Source organism: Eleutherodactylus coqui, chromosome 10 (genome assembly GCF_035609145.1).
Source record: "Eleutherodactylus coqui strain aEleCoq1 chromosome 10, aEleCoq1.hap1, whole genome shotgun sequence".
Lineage (NCBI taxonomy): Eukaryota > Metazoa > Chordata > Amphibia > Anura > Eleutherodactylidae > Eleutherodactylus > Eleutherodactylus coqui.
Window position 1 is genome coordinate 23,263,171 of NC_089846.1, and position 15,869 is coordinate 23,279,039.

The window sequence follows — 15,869 nt, forward strand, 5'->3', positions numbered from 1 at the left end:
TATAGATGACATGTAGTGCTGTAACTGCCATCATACGAAAACTCAACTCTCAACTGAGGGAATACATACAATATGTACAAACTTTCTGCAGATGCAGTTGGAAAATCAACAATAAATGAATTCAATCTGCCTGGGATAAGCAAAGAGCTGTCCTAAGAGACAATCAGGAATAATAGAAGGACAGAGTAGATGAACCATGTGGTCTTTTCTCGGCTGTATCATTGGGGGACCTTGGATATAGCTCCTACCACTAAGAGGAGGCTTCTGAGTAAAATAAGTGTTAACTCCTACTCTCCATACCCCTCATGCAACCACTAAGCTAAATCGGTGTCCAGAGCAAGCAGACCTTCCTGTTACCAGTCTTCAAGATCTTGGAGTTCCTTGGACTGTGGAGAATAAATAATGCAATATTTTAATCAGTTTTATGGCTGCAGCGACACAAATGTAAATTTTTGATGGGGCTCATTTTTCTTGGGTATACTGGGACTAGGGATTCTTAACTTAGTAAATATTTATATTCTTTTTAAATTAAAATTTCAAAGTTAATTTTTTGGGGTCTTGAACTTGCGATTGTGTAACCATTTATACAGTATACTATCATATTGCAGCATTTTATTAAGCCACAGGCAGGGCTTAATAGGCTGAGGATCATGACATCCCTGGGAGCCTTTCTTAAGACCCCAGACTGCCATAGCAACCACACAGCATCTTGCGATCTATGAACAGAGGGAGCCCTGTCCCTCAGAGAAGGCATTTGAAAGATTAGAGGTCGGGATGGGAACTATCTCCTATCTTGGCTGCTACGGTTGGGTGTCACCTGTAGACCGCCTGTCCACGGCGGGGTGGATTCTCGCGAGCAGGTTCACCGCTGGAGATCATTTAAAGTCACAGAGATGAACCTATCATTATGATGGGTTAATCGCGGCATGCTGCGATTTTTCGACGTGAGCGGAAAACCGCTATGGATTTTCTGCTCGTGTACATCAGGCTGCACTTTCCATGGTTATCTTATGGAAAGAGTTTTAAGTGTGATCCGCTTGCGATTTATCGCCGCAGATAACGCTATGAACTATCGCCCGTGGACAGCCAGCCATAATTGGCGGCAGGCATGTATGGAGTGGGCTCGGCTCAAACAGGAAAAATGTTCCATCCAGTCTGTAAAGGGATTATCTAATGTAGTCAACGCCTATCCGTAGGGAATATGGGTTTAATAGGCGTCTCCTGCTTATCCCCCACGTCTTCATTTGTGCAGGGCATGAATTGCGCAAAGTGGATAAGGAATAGGCGGTTATCTTAAGCAGTCCTGGCATTCGCTGCTACCAGCCTGTGATTGGAGGAAATTATGACAATTGTAGATTATGGCGGCAGTCAGGCAGCGCAGACACAATGTCAGACTCGCCAGTTTTCTCTCCATGCGTTTAGGTCACACAATAAGCTCTTCTGTTTGCATTTTCCCTTCCAGGGATCGACAGACAGCCGCAGCCCGTCCCACGTGAACGGGACCAGTGGAAACACCGTTACTGAGGAGGAATCCAGCCCTCAAACCGTAGCATGTGCCTTACCCAGAGAATGCAGTGAGCCTTGCAGCAATGGCAACACCCCTCACTTCGCAGGAATGAGTAGTGAATCCGGGGACAACTGCCGTGATGAAAAGTTGGGTCCAACAGCCCTCCAGAAGGAGGAGTGAGCCGTGCAGGAAAATACAGGGCAACACTGGAGGAGGAGAATGTCTTAGGGAGGCACAGAGACCCCATCCCCCTCGCCCAAAAAATGAAAATATAAAATCACTGCAACATGTTTGTAAGTGATCCGGCTGCACACATACGTAACCAAAATCTTCTATGGTGCTCTGATTATCAAGTTCTACTGTGGTGCCCACATACATTGTCCTCAGTGCTAATGGACCTTCTGCCATCTTTTGAGAGTGCCGATTCGGTGCGATCCCGGTCCTTTTCTCTACCAACCCCAAATAATACAGTTCTGGTTTGACGTATATTGCAATGCTGCTAGTTGTTCCTGACCATAGAAGGAATAAGTTGCAATATACATATATATATATATAGACTAAAATGTGTCACGGGGTGGGGGGGGCTGAATGGCCAGAGAATACTCTGATGAAGCAGAGCTGATCGTGTTCTGCGTCTAGACCAGGAGAAATTGTATACTGACTGATGGTCAGTATCCCGTCGTGCCTCCCTGCTTCACACTCTCCTCCTCCTCTCCTCCCACGAGGAATCCTCCTGCCAGACTACCCAATCCTGTAGATAATGTGGGACTTTTTGTCAGAATTTTATTAATATTATTTTTTATATGTACATATATATATAAAAATATATATATAAATATGGCCTTTGTACAAAGGGGACATTCAGGAAAGAGGACTGTCATGGGCAGATTTTTCCTGCCTTCAGATAAGGTCAAGCCTGTGTTTTTACGCTGGGTCATTTCATTTGCTACAGAAGAAAGTGAAACGAGCTGCCTCCATTACTTCCGCCATATGTAACGCTGCTGAAAAGGCTACGCCCTCTGTACCCGGCCCCTCCGTCGGAGAGCTGTCGGCGGCATCTCTATTCACGAGCGCCTACCTGCATTTCCCAGCAAGCCCTACATATAGTGATCAGTTGCGGAATATTCCAAGCACTTTGTTTGTCGAAGGAAATGCAGTAGGGTTCTGAATAATGGCGCTCTGTTTTTACCCCACCGGTAGCAAATGGTATAACCCAGTTTGGCAGAGGAGCTCGCACACAAATCGCTTGACATCACACACACGAGAAAAAAACAAAAAAAAGGTTAAACCTCAGTTTTGGCGAAGATGTACTGTGAATGATTGTATGTGCATAGTGTTATCCGCCGCCCCGTGGCACGGATACATGCCGAGTACGCATCTAGGACTTGTCTGACAAGGCTCACTGTGTATATTGTGAATATGCATACGTTTGTGCACAGACTTTATGTACAGAGAGAGGCAGAGAGAGAGAGAGATCTATTTATGTAACCTATAAATATATATTTAGTTAAAAGCCACATTTGCATCCTAAGCAGAACCAGTATTCCTCGAGAACGCTGCCGCTGCTGGGGGGAGGTTTGTGGTAATTCTGAACTGTATTCCGGACGTGTAATTCACTAGAACAGGAGAGGGCAGATTTAGCTCTCGTGTCCAGCGCTCCATTTTGGAATCCTCGCTTGGCGCCCACCTCTCCAAAACTAACGAAAAATGAGATTTTTTTTTTTATTCTGTTGTCAAAAGAAACACCCCAAAACCCATCGGCCTTTTCTCTGTTTGAGGGGCGGCAGGCTTGTTGCTCTGCACTCGTCGCTAGAAACGTAGGAACGACTTCCCTTTCCCGGTAGGAAACAAACCCAGTTTTTAAACGCTAGGGAAACTCCCCAAGTCCTTCCTTCCCATCTTTTAGGTTGTCTTCATGTGGTTCTCTGAGCTCAGACTATGGGCAGCGTCTCGCATCCAGTTAGTAGAGAGGACTTGTTTGGTGGTAAATCAGTTCCTTTATCTTTCAAGATTTTAGAGAGATTTGGGTTGTTTTTTTTTTTCTTTTCCCACTTGCGCTGTAAATTTACCCAGCGTGGTTATCACTAGGAATGGTTTTCACGTATCGATCCATTTTCTGAGACTATGGTTGAATAAGCTGCTGTTCTGTACACCTCAGCGGTCGGATGTGAGGAGATCTGTTCAATGGATATTGGTCCCTAAAACTTTGATTATCTATTGCTGTCAATCCTCTATTAAGTACAGCGTAGCAATTTTTGTTTTGCCATGTTCAGCTATCTATTTAAAGGGGTTGTGCAGTTGTGAACTATTGGTGGGTTATCAATAGTTGATCGGTAGAGGTCTACCACCCGGGATTCCCGCTAATCGGCTAGTTACCGTGCCGGTGCTCTAATGCACTCGGCTCATTTCTGCATCAAGCGGACAGCTCCATTCCTGGTCACTTCAATGAAAACTTTGCCTGTAATACAAACTCTGGCCACTTCAGTGAGAACAGAACTGTCTGCTTCCTGCAGAAATTGGTTTTGCCTATGAACTTGCTGACCCGGAGAATAGCTGATTGGTGGGGATCCCAGGTAGCAGACCCCTACCAATCTACTATTGTTGGCCCATCCTAAGGGTAGGCCATCAATAGTTTACAACTTGACAACCTCTTAAAAGTCACTGACTGGGGAGGGGGTAATTATTTTACACCGTTTTACTATTGGTGGTAATGGGAACTTGTCACTAACACAAGGCATTTTTGTTGATGTCCATGTAGAGCTGACAGCTGCGCTCTGAAAACAACTTATCAAAGTGAAAAACAGAGGTCTCTGACGGCCTCGATACCATCCAGAAGAGTCTGGAACACTTCAGATCAGCTATTGGGTCACTTCCACTTCGCAACCAGCCACTCCTGGACCCTCTCTGATTCTTTTGAACCCTATGGTGATGAAATTTGGGTTCAGTAGACTCCGAGCGGGTCTGGGTGATGCTGCTGTCCCATAAGTCCTAGAGTCCTGCTGTGTTGTGGCCACGTGAAAGCTAGCCAAGACCCAGGATGGAGGTGACCGAGCTGACTTAGGTTCCCCAGTTGCCATTTCTGGGGGCTAGTTTAGTGGCTGCATTGGCACTCGCTGTTTTAGCTGTAGTGGGACCTTGTAGGAATCTCTAAATGGAATTTGTCCTGGTGCCCTCTAAGTGATCACATCTGTGTATTTTGACCATTGATCATCATCCGCTGAGCACAGAATATTGTAATGGACCCGCTCGCCCAGGACTGGGGGTTTGTCGCAGTGAAAAATGGTTTCGATACGGATACCGATTCATGCCCTTTTATAATAGCCTTCTGTCCCTTTCACCCCATGTTGACTATAGACTGATGTCCGCGTGTTCTCAGCAGAGCTGAGCCGATCTCTCCAGCGTACAGCTGGTATAATGGTTTTGCAGTGTTACGGACATTGCAACTTGTTTTGTCTTTTATTTCTTTGATTTTTTTTTCCAAACTTTCTACAAAAGAAGGGAGGTAGCGTTACAAATGGTCTTTGTAAACCTGAAAACCACCATCTGGCGGCATAACTGGCTTCGGGCATTCACATTCCCATTCTTTACCTTGACGGGAGTCATGCCCAGCCACCTTCTGACGATGGCATCAGCTGATGCCCCGCTGCTTGAACCTCTTCTTTTAGGCATCGTTATCAAATACATGTCCTGGGAGCTCGTAACCCAGGAGTCGTGACAAAAATCCCCCTCTGTTTACTACTACGGCCACCTGTATGGACTTCTGAAGATTCCTTATCGCGGGATCACACGCCCATTGTGACCACAGGGTAACAGAGGGCAAAACCGTTTTGTTCATAAGGGGGCAACCTGTCCTGATATTTCACAGTGGGAAAAAAGAACAGCCGATTCCCACCCAAAAGTGTCAACTTTGTGATTTTTCTTGTTCATCAATTTTTTACGCCGTTACAATGTAATACATTTTTTTTCGTATTTTTTTTTTTCTTTTTACTGCATTTCACAATTAAAAACTAATTTTAATCACACATGAACATCCACTTAATTATCCACTATTAATCGCCGTATCGATTTAATTTGTTCAATTCTTTCTTTTTTTTTTTTAGATTTTTACTAGTACAATTTTATCTTCTTTTTTTTTTTATATATCATGTGTTCTACGCACATTACGTAACTGGCGAGAGGCAATAAAAAAAACCGTAAACTATTTTCACTCGCCAGGGCTTTGTTGAAATGTTTTTCACTAACCATAATCTCTGACGTCGAATTAAAAGTAACCGCTAATCTCGAGTTCGATCACATAATTGTTTTAAAGCTGCACTTTTCCTGATACCTTTCTGACGTTAAACACGCCGTCTTCCAGTGGTGTTTCTGTTGCCGCGCGTCCTGCCTGCATCCGGGACGTGCGCAGCAAAAATAAAAAAAATAAAAACAACTTGGCATATACGGAAGGATAATTTTTTTTATTTTAAGTTTTTTTTGTTTGATTTCAGAAAGTTAATTTGAGCAAGAATTGCTGGCTTAAACCAATTAAGCGCACGTAACATAGAAGGGGTTAGTAGCAGACCTTCCTTTTTTGTTTGCAATGTTAAATTACCCGGCTAGGTTATATACTTCTGGTGTTAAGGGGGAGGGGAGGGTGGGCAGTTATTGTTGATGTAACACTGTTCTTTATTATATACATATTGCTCGAATTGACTATGGTAGGTTCCCAAGAACCCCCTGTTTATCTGTATGAATTCAAAAAACGGGTGGCGGCTTTCAGCCCGGAGCCCATTGGACGGTAGGAAGTTTTGGGAACAGTAGTTATGTGTTGCCTTGTTTCTTGTACTGTGCACAGTCTGACATGGAACAACAAGGCACATTCATGACACATTACCTGATGCTATACAGCGTATATACGAACCAAGCAACCACTCCCAGCATTCTGGGGCCTTCCCTGCTTTTCTATCACAACACATCATAGACGAAGCATTTTAAGCCTCCCCACCTCCCCATTACGACGTGAGTGACCAGCGCACATTTAATGTGTAGACCCTTGCAGTAGTGTTATGGGCGTACCTATTCCAAAGGCTTCGAATCGTGTTGTGTGGGGGAAGACTGTGGAGTGCAACGCTGCCCGGTTACCAATGAGGTTTTACGTTGACATCAGAACTTCTGATCATTTCCACGTTGATGTCAGGGCAGCCGGTAAAACCCATTTGTCGTCTTTTATTTACTTGTCTAATGATTATCCTTTTTTTTTCTTATGGCTCTTATCACATCCTCGGAGATGAATTCTCGCACATACTGCTGAAGTAATTTTTTTTTTTTTTTCTTCTTCTTTCTCAGATTTTAATTTTTAGATGTTCTGAAACACAAAAAAAAAAAACCATACAAGTAAACTAACATTTTCTTGTTAAGACTTAAATGTAAGAAACTACAATTAAGAAAAATATTTAAAAACACAAAAAAAAAAATTTGTCCTCGCACCCGATTCCTTTTGGGTGTAGACTTGACCCATCTGTATCTGCTGCACATGTATTTGTGATATTACGCTTCTTTTATTCCTGGTTTAGTGGTAACTAATTGCTAATTAATTTTTTTCAAGAAGAAACAGAACCTTTGAAAGGAAATCTTGCTGACTTTCAAAGTGTAAGTATATATATTTTGTAAGCCCGCTCCCTGTTTAAACCCAATTAATATAAACTTCCCCGCTTTTCTCTTGAGGTTTTCTTTTTTTGTTTTTTCTCCCTTTTTTTTTTTCTTTTTACTTTTTAGCTAGGTGAATCTTTCACTGCAATGAATCTTTGTTAGTAATTTCATGTTTAACGGATACTGTCTGTGTTTAATTACAGTCGAAAAAATATCTAAAAAACAAATAAAAATAAAAAAACATGGCTTCTGGATTATATTTTCTCCCCCTGTTAATAAACGCCCCCTTTTATGCTAGTCACCTGTTTAGTGGATGGGTAATGTGTAACTATCTCCCACCTCCCAAAATCTTCCTGTCCTGTAATCCCTGCCCCCAGCATCTCCATAGTTTATCAATGTAAGTTAGAGCGGCAAAACTCTTGAGAATGTCTGCTGTTGTTGAGAAGGTGGTGAACTTATGATGCAGAATGTTTAGGAATGCTTCATGGAGGAGCTTGGTTTCCAGTTAGAAAGACTTACAATGCTTAATAAAGTCTATTCTTTTAGTAAAATCTGTGTATCTTGCATTTTTTGTCTTTTTATAGGAGCAGAGTACAGTAATTGACCCAATAAAATTAAAGGGTGATGTTTTTTTGTTTTGTTTTTTTGTTTCTTTGTTCACTATGTAGCTATCACTCTAGTCAAAAAGTTAGTTTTACCATAATGTCCATCCTGACAGCACACATGTAGGTTGCCCTCTTGTTTTCATTGTGGTGGGAAGAGGAGAGTTTAAAAGTACACTTCTCACCACCATTCTTCAGTGTTCTTCCTGTCCCAAAAGGACACAAGGAGTCCTCATGTATGCTGGAGGATGGAGCGCCCCGCGGGGTGAAAACTTAGATTCCGGGGACTACCCGCTCCGGAGAGCGGAGGCAGTCTCCGAATCGCTGCTTCTAGAAAAGGTTGCCCTGAATATGGGCCCGGACTGAGCGCCCCATGGGGTACGAGTTCACTCAGTCCGGATACCCGTTGAGAGTGGAGACTGTCTTCGGATCGCTGTCCCTCTGCAAGTGCTTGGCATTTCTGTAGAGGGGCTGGCGTCTAGTGGCGGCTGGCGCAAAGTGAAGATAATGCGGTGCCGCAACCCCCACGTCCTGACGTCAGACGCATGTTTGGTGGCGTCTAGGGCGCCAAATTAAAAATTAAAATGGCGATTAAACCCCCATAGAGCTTACCCTGCAGGATACAAGCTCACCTCCTAGAACGTCCAGCACTGTCGAGCCAGACATGGACAGCATGGAAGGGGACAGGGGAAACCCACCAATTGTGAGTAGTCCACCTGGACAAACCTATAGCAGTGATGGCTGTACTGTGGGTATAATGGTTTCTCCTGTATTTTCAGGAGGAAGCATCTAAGCAAAAAGAGGATTAAGAGATGTGCGTTATGTACTAGGAAGCTAGACGACAATGCAAAAAAGCTTGTTTGTGCTGAATGTATGGCAAAAATTGTCAGAGAGAAGCAACAATCCCTAGTGGACGGCCTCCGCCAAATGGTAAGGGAGGAGGTTCAAGCTATAAGATCCGACCCAATCTCCCAGCCTGGACCTTGTAGGCTAGCAAAAAGGGCCCAAACAGTTATTTATCTTCCACATCTGAACCATCCAAAGTGAATTATTCTCTGGGGGAAATTTCCCCGTGATTGTGGACGACTACAATAAAAAAATATTTTTCAAATCAAGACCTGGAAGAACTGATATCGGCAGTTCGCAACACTATGGAAGTGGTAGAAATCCAACAACCTAGATCTGGCAAAGACGAGATGTTTACAGGTCCTAGGTCTCGGCGCAGGAAATGCTTCCCCATAAATGAGACTTTGAGTCATCTCCTATCAGAAGAATTAGAAATAGCTGAAAAAAGGTTATCTATCGCACCTGAGGACACCAAATTATGGAACAAGGTACCAATGGTGGACATTTAGGTGGCAAAATTAGGAAAACCTCTCTACCTTTTCGAAGACTCCTAGAAAAAGAGCCTATGGATAGGAAAGTAGATCTCCTGAAAAGAGCGTGGGAATCCACAGCAAAGTTAATAGATGCTAATATAGCGGCCACATCTGTCGCACGGTCTATGCACCTATGGCTCTCGCAATTGGAGTCGCATTTAAAACAGTAGACCTCTATAGAGGAACTGCTGCAGTGTATCCCACTACTCAAAAAAGCTGCTGGGTTCCTATCTGATGCATCGGTGGCGGCGGTGCGGTTTGCTGCCAGAAACGTGGTATTGGTAAATTCCGCCAGATGCCTTCTGTGGCTTAGAGCGGTGTTCAATGCCTATTCAGGGCGAATATTTATTTGGTCCGGTTTTACACAAAATCCTGGAAAAGGCAGGGGATAAACGAAGAGGATTCCCGACAGATGACCTTCCTAAAAACAGTTTGTCCTTTTGCAGACAGTTGTTCCAACTCATACACCAGAGAGGCAAGGGCAAGATGGGCGGGTGGTCTCATCCAAAAGGAGGCAAGGGTAAGTATCCCCTTTTTCCCCCTAGATCCGTATGGAAATAACCTACCCCCTACCAGACCCGTAGTTTTATCTCGGGGAGATGGTCCCAGATTTCTGGAAATCCCTGGGTTCTGAAAATTATATTATCAGGATACAAACTTGAGTAACAAGGAAATATTTCGTTACCCCAAATCAAACACCTTCTTCAAGCAAGAGGGGGTTAAAAATCTGTTACAGATTGGAGCTATTATCCCCAGTTCCTACAATGGAGGTGGTTTTGGTTATTATTCCTCTTTGTTTTTGGTGCCGACACCCAATGTTTCTTTCAGAACCATACTTAATTTAAAATCCCTTAATACATATATTGGTAATCATTGGTTTAAAATGGAAACTATTAACCCTTTCCAATCCACTGTCTGACGTCTAAAGACATTCTGATTAAAGGCTGTACAGCTCCGATATTGGAAGACGTCTGGCAGGGTATTCTTACTGTATATTACTGGCTGTTCTGTTGTCGAAGGCCACTCCAGCATGTCCCATACTGCAGTACTGGTTCTAGCCAGCAGATGGTGCCATTGTATAATGGCAGAAGGAGAAAGCCCCCTAGGAAACCCTGAATCTACAATTGGATTGCAAAGGGTTAAGTCCACAATTCCCTTGATTAAACAGTCAAATGTCATGTATACAGTAGATCTAAAGGACGCCTACTATTACATTCCCATCCATAAGTCGTACCAAAAATACCTTTAGGTTCGCAGTTAGAATGGGCTCCAAAATTCTCCATTTTTAATGTGTCTGCTTGTTTTGTATATCGACCGCTCCAAGGGTCTTTTAATGATTTGAGCCTATTGGGTTCCTCAGAAGTAGGGGAATTAATATAATCCCTTATCTAGATGATCATTTAATAGTCTCAAATAATTCACACTCCGTGGAGCAACACCTGGGGGAGACACTTACACTGAGCTAGGGTGGCTTATAAATTTAGAAAAATCCAGGCTAAACCCAGATGCTGGGAAAAAATTTTGGGGAATTCTTTTGGACTCTTCTAAAGGTTACTCTTTTTTTTTTTTTTTACCTCCTACTAAGAGGATATACTCCTCTCTATTCGTAAGTTTAAGGGAAAGGACTAGGTCTCTATAAGAGAGTGTATGAAAGTCTTCGGACAAATGGCATCTTGTCTGCTGATGGTCCCCTGGTCTCAGTTTTATTCTAGACCTTTACAGCAGGAAATCTTGTCTTCCTGGGATAGGACACAAATCTCACTAGATAGTTTGTTGTCCACCTTTGTAGAAGAGTCTTTAGATTGGTTGTTATCACCTCGCAACCTTAAAGGGTTGCAGTGGTCCCTATCCATCGTGGTCAATACTGACGCTAGTGGGTCAGGTTGGGGGGGGGGGGGGTGGCACAGATGGCAAATGAGAACCTGCAATGAAGGATCACCACTGCTAGCCTTACCTACAGAACCTATTGCAACGAGGAGCAGATCCCCCGTAGCAACCAATTAGAATACAGCTTTCTTTCCTTACCCAGTACTAGCTGTAATTTGTAACATATCAAGCCCCAAGGGGGCCTAAGAAAACAAGCAATCACGTTCAAACAACTAAGCATATTGGGCCTATCAAAGCTGTCTGGCAAACTGGCCTTGTTGTCCATATCAACCAATCGGTGCAGCTTTCATGTTTCCAAGGCCACATAGGCAATGTAAGCTGAACTATGATTGTTGTTTATAGGCAACAATGGAGGCCGATTTCACACTGTAAAAGATGAGCCCTAATTGTTACAGGGATTAGGTCATCTGTCCCATATGCCAAATCGCCCTTTACATCACCTGGCTTAGAAGTAGATCAAAATCACTGCTAAAAGCCACCATAATTCGCCCTTCCTTTCTGCAAAGTCCACTCCAGCTCTTGCCTATGTGACCGCTCTGTCAATAATGCAAACCAAGCAGTATTTTACCCATGCATGGCAACTCGTGACAACACATCCGAGAACTTCCAAAGAGGAGAACAAGAAGTACCCATGACCCTCTTCAGCACACCCCAAAATGAATAGAGATCACACACAGGACCTCAAAAATAAACATTTACTATTGATAATGTTTTCTGGCACAAATTGTGCTAAACAGAAAATGGGGGAGTTTATGATGCCAAAAGTGGGGTAAAAAAGTTGCTAATTTTTGCACAAGGCTTATTAGCACAAATATTTTGTGACTTTTTCCATTGACGCCTGCTCACCCTAGTTTTGGAATAGGCGGGCATGTAGTATAATTTAGGGCAGAATCTGGTGTAAATTATACAAGAAATCTTTGCTACAGATTGGTTCACGGACGGTCCAAGATGTGTATAATGGATGAAGAGGTGCGCACCTATTTACATAGTAGGTGAATTAGTCGTCTGTAGGGATCAAGTTAAGACCGGTGTTTGAAATCCAAGTCTTAATAAGTGATCCCCAATGTCTTACAGTTGCAATCAAAATTAGTCAACCCTCATTGCAAATTTGGTTTATTTGCCAAATTCGTACGGGTTTGACACGCGGCTATAAAAAGAATTCGCACTTACTGGGTTGAGTATGCTAATGGTTACTTTATGGAAAGTACAGCCATGGTTGTTGGGTGGGGTTAGCTTCATGCAGGTGCATAGTGTTAGGGGCGGTACCACTAACAACCAGGGCAGCCCGAAGACTACTTAAGCTCCATAGAGATACAGAAGTGTGTGATGCATAGGTTCTATGGCTGGGTAGAAGGGAATCCCAAGGGGCCTCCACAAATTGAAGTAGTTGAGCGATTGCTGAATCGAGCGAGTAAATTCAGAGCGAGGAGCAGTTTCTTCAGTGACAAACCCCTGCAGTGCCCAACACCTATGGATAGAAGCTACCGGTGGTCCTGCAGACGTGACTCATTCATAACATTTTGTTAAATAAGCAAGTAAGTCGTCCGTGCGGGAATGCTTACCATTTGGTGCCCCGGTAAGCCTGTGACCAGGCCATCTGCAAACAGAGATCCAGAGGAAAGAAGTTGGAGCTAACTCCATGGTGAGGCTTAATTCACACGAGCGCATTAACGCCAACGTTTTTACGGCTGCCCGATATACACGACCATTTGAGGCATTGGTTTCCGATGCATTCGTTCACACGGGCGAATATACAGCACGTAAATACGTTGGACCGTCAAAAATGGACGACAGAAATACGGCCGGCGTATATACAGTGGCTAAAAAGATAGTTCAGGAACTATCTTTTGCCCGATATACAGCAGCGGCTCCCATAGACTCCTATGGCAGCAGGGGACAAAAGGGAGGGGGAGGCATTTAGCAGCATCTAATGCTGCGAAAAGCTTGCAGGTGCCTCTATATAAGCATTGGAAGGCATCTGAGGATGTTTGCAGAGCGAGGGATTTCCGGGCTGCGACATATTTTTTCGCGAAAAACATCGCTTCTGGTCATGTGAATGGGTGAGAAAACACTAGCCGTGATCGGGGAAAGACGGCTGTTCATGCAATTTTAGGGTGCGGCCGAGAGAACACATACGCCTGTGTGTCCTAAGTCTGGAGAAGTCTCTGCTGGAGGACCTCCCTGTCAAGAAGTCCTTGCAAATTTACAAACTTTCAGCTCCTTACAATTGAAACCGTCAAACAAGAACAATTTAACTCACTCATCAGAACTGATATAACGGGTGGTCTCTCCAAATTCATCAAAAAATGCCACTTTCAATGACTGCAGTCGCCGAATGCTTTAACCCCTCCACGAGAAGCGTCTGTAGTGCTTTGTAGAGCTCCTTTCGCGGTTATGACCAGTTGCAGACATGGTGCCCAGACGGACAGCGGCTTCTTACAGCGCTCCCGAGGAATCGTAGCTCATTCCCCGTGGATAATGGCCTCCATTCACTAATATCCTTGGATCTGTGGGCTGCAGCCGCCTTCTGCAATCCCAAAGATCTTCTATAGAGATCAAGCCAGACGATTGACGGCAATCCAGAATCTTCCAGGACTACTTCTGAAATCAAGCCTTGGCAGACTTGGAGGTCTGCTTGGGATCATTGCCCTGTTGGAAGGTCCAATGATGCCCAGGTATCAGCTTCCTCACAGAAGGCAGGATGTTTTCTCCTTGGGTTTCCTTGATTGAATCCATCCTGCCCTCCACATGCTGCAGGTTTCCAGTGACAGTGAAGCAGCCCCCCAACATCACCGAGCCCCCGCCATGCTTCACTGTAGGCAGATTGTTCTTTTTAGGGTCCATGCCCATGGGTGTATGTATTTGTTCAATGGTAACTGTGGCATCTAGGTGGATTGGAGCCCTCTCCCTCAACCCATCAGCCCCTTACCACCACATGTGATTGTGCAGTGCTGATGGGTGCCATGGCAGCTAGAGTCCAGATAATGGCTTCTTGGTGTGCCTTGGCAGTGGCCCATCAAGCACTGAGAAAAAAGATAGACCTAATACACTGCATTACCAGTGCAGTGCATTATCTAAGCCTTCGAACAATCGCATGTCCAAGTCCCGTTCTGGGATGAATAAATGTAATAAAAAATAAAAATGTTCTATGTAAAAGAAGGGAAAAAATTACCATTTTTCCACTAAAAAAGTTTATTATGGCAAGACCACAAAAAAAACAATCCCTAGAAAACTGCTATCGCTAACAACTATAAGGCTATTTATCCCAGACTGTGCACGCCTTTGGCAGGGTCTACTAGGTTGGTCAAACCATCACATCTTCAAGTTCCCTTGGGGGACAAGAAAAGGTGTGAAAAAAGAGGTTAAAGTATCAGCTGTTAGGAAGGTATAAGGGCTTATTCACATGAGTGATGTTCTCCTGTGAGCTTTGTGTGATGCGATGTGCGGAGACTACCACAAACCTGAAATCCATTCTTTTGAAAGGATTCGTTGACACACGCTCAGCATGTGCAGTATGTTCTGGAAGTTCTCTCCCATTATTACTAATGTGGGGGAGCTAGCGAGGAGGCCAGTCTTATTGTTATAAGGGGAATAGTAAAGGACCATTATTACTGATATGGGGGACTATTAAGGGGCCATTACTGTTATGGGATGACTAGTTAAGGGCCATTACTACTGATATGGGGGACTAGTAAGGGGCTATTATTACTGATATGGAGGGGACTAGTAAGGGGCCATTATTACTGTTATGGGATGACTAGTTAAGGGACCATTACTACTGATATGGAGGGGACTAGTAAGAGGCTATTATTACTGATATGGAGGGGACTAGTAAGAGGCCATTATTACTGATATGGAGGGGACTAGTAAGGGGCTATTATTACTGATATGGAGGGGACTAGTAAGGGACCATTATTACTGATATGAAGGGACTATTAAGGGGCTATTATTACTGATATGGAAGGACTATTAGGGGGACCATTATTACTGCTATGGGGGACTAGTAAGGTGTCATTATTACTGCTTCGGGGAACTAGTAAGGGGCCATTATTACTGATATGGAGGGGACTGGTAAAGGGGCCATTATTACTGATATGGAGGGGACTGGTAAAGAGGCCATTATTACTGATATGGAGGGGACTGGTAAAGAGGCCATTATTACTGATATGGAGGGGACTGGTAAGGGGCCATTATTACTGATATGGAGGGGACTGGTAAGGGGCCATTATTACTGATATGGAGGGGACTAGTAAGGGGCCATTATTACTGATATGGAGGGAACTATTAAGGGGCCATTATTACTGCTATGGAGGGGACTAGTAAGGGGCCATTATTACTGCTATGGAGGGGACTAGTAAGGGGCTATTATTATTGCTATGAGGGACTATTAAGGGGCCATTATTACTGCTATTGATGGACTATTAAGCGGCTATTATTACTGCTATGGAGAGGACTAGTAAGGGGCCATTATTACTGATATGGAGGGGACTGGTAAAGAGGCCATTATTACTGATATGGAGGGGACTGGTAAAGAGGCCATTATTACTGATATGGAGGGGACTGGTAAGGGGCCATTATTACTGATATGGAGGGGACTGGTAAGGGGCCATTATTACTGATATGGAGGGGACTAGTAAGGGGCCATTATTACTGATATGGAGGGAACTATTAAGGGGCCATTATTACTGCTATGGAGGGGACTAGTAAGGGGCCATTATTACTGCTATGGAGGGGACTAGTAAGGGGCTATTATTATTGCTATGAGGGACTATTAAGGGGCCATTATTACTGCTATTGATGGACTATTAAGCGGCTATTATTACTGCTATGGAGAGGACTAGTAAGGGACCATTATTACTGATATGG

At 43.8% G+C, this 15,869-nt stretch overlaps 1 protein-coding gene across 2 annotated transcripts in view; it reads left to right on the plus strand.

Annotated features, from left to right (window-relative positions):
• The window catches only part of FAM120C (family with sequence similarity 120 member C), a 43,242-nt gene extending 35,556 nt beyond the window's left edge, over positions 1 to 7,686 (plus strand). For both annotated transcript variants that reach the window (XM_066580565.1, XM_066580566.1), the window contains exon 16: positions 1,463 to 7,686. In XM_066580565.1, coding sequence (XP_066436662.1) covers positions 1,463 to 1,687 — 225 coding nt within the window. In that variant the 3' untranslated portion in view covers positions 1,688 to 7,686. The remainder of the gene's footprint in view (positions 1 to 1,462) is intronic.
• Positions 7,687 to 15,869: the final 8,183 nt, after the last annotated feature.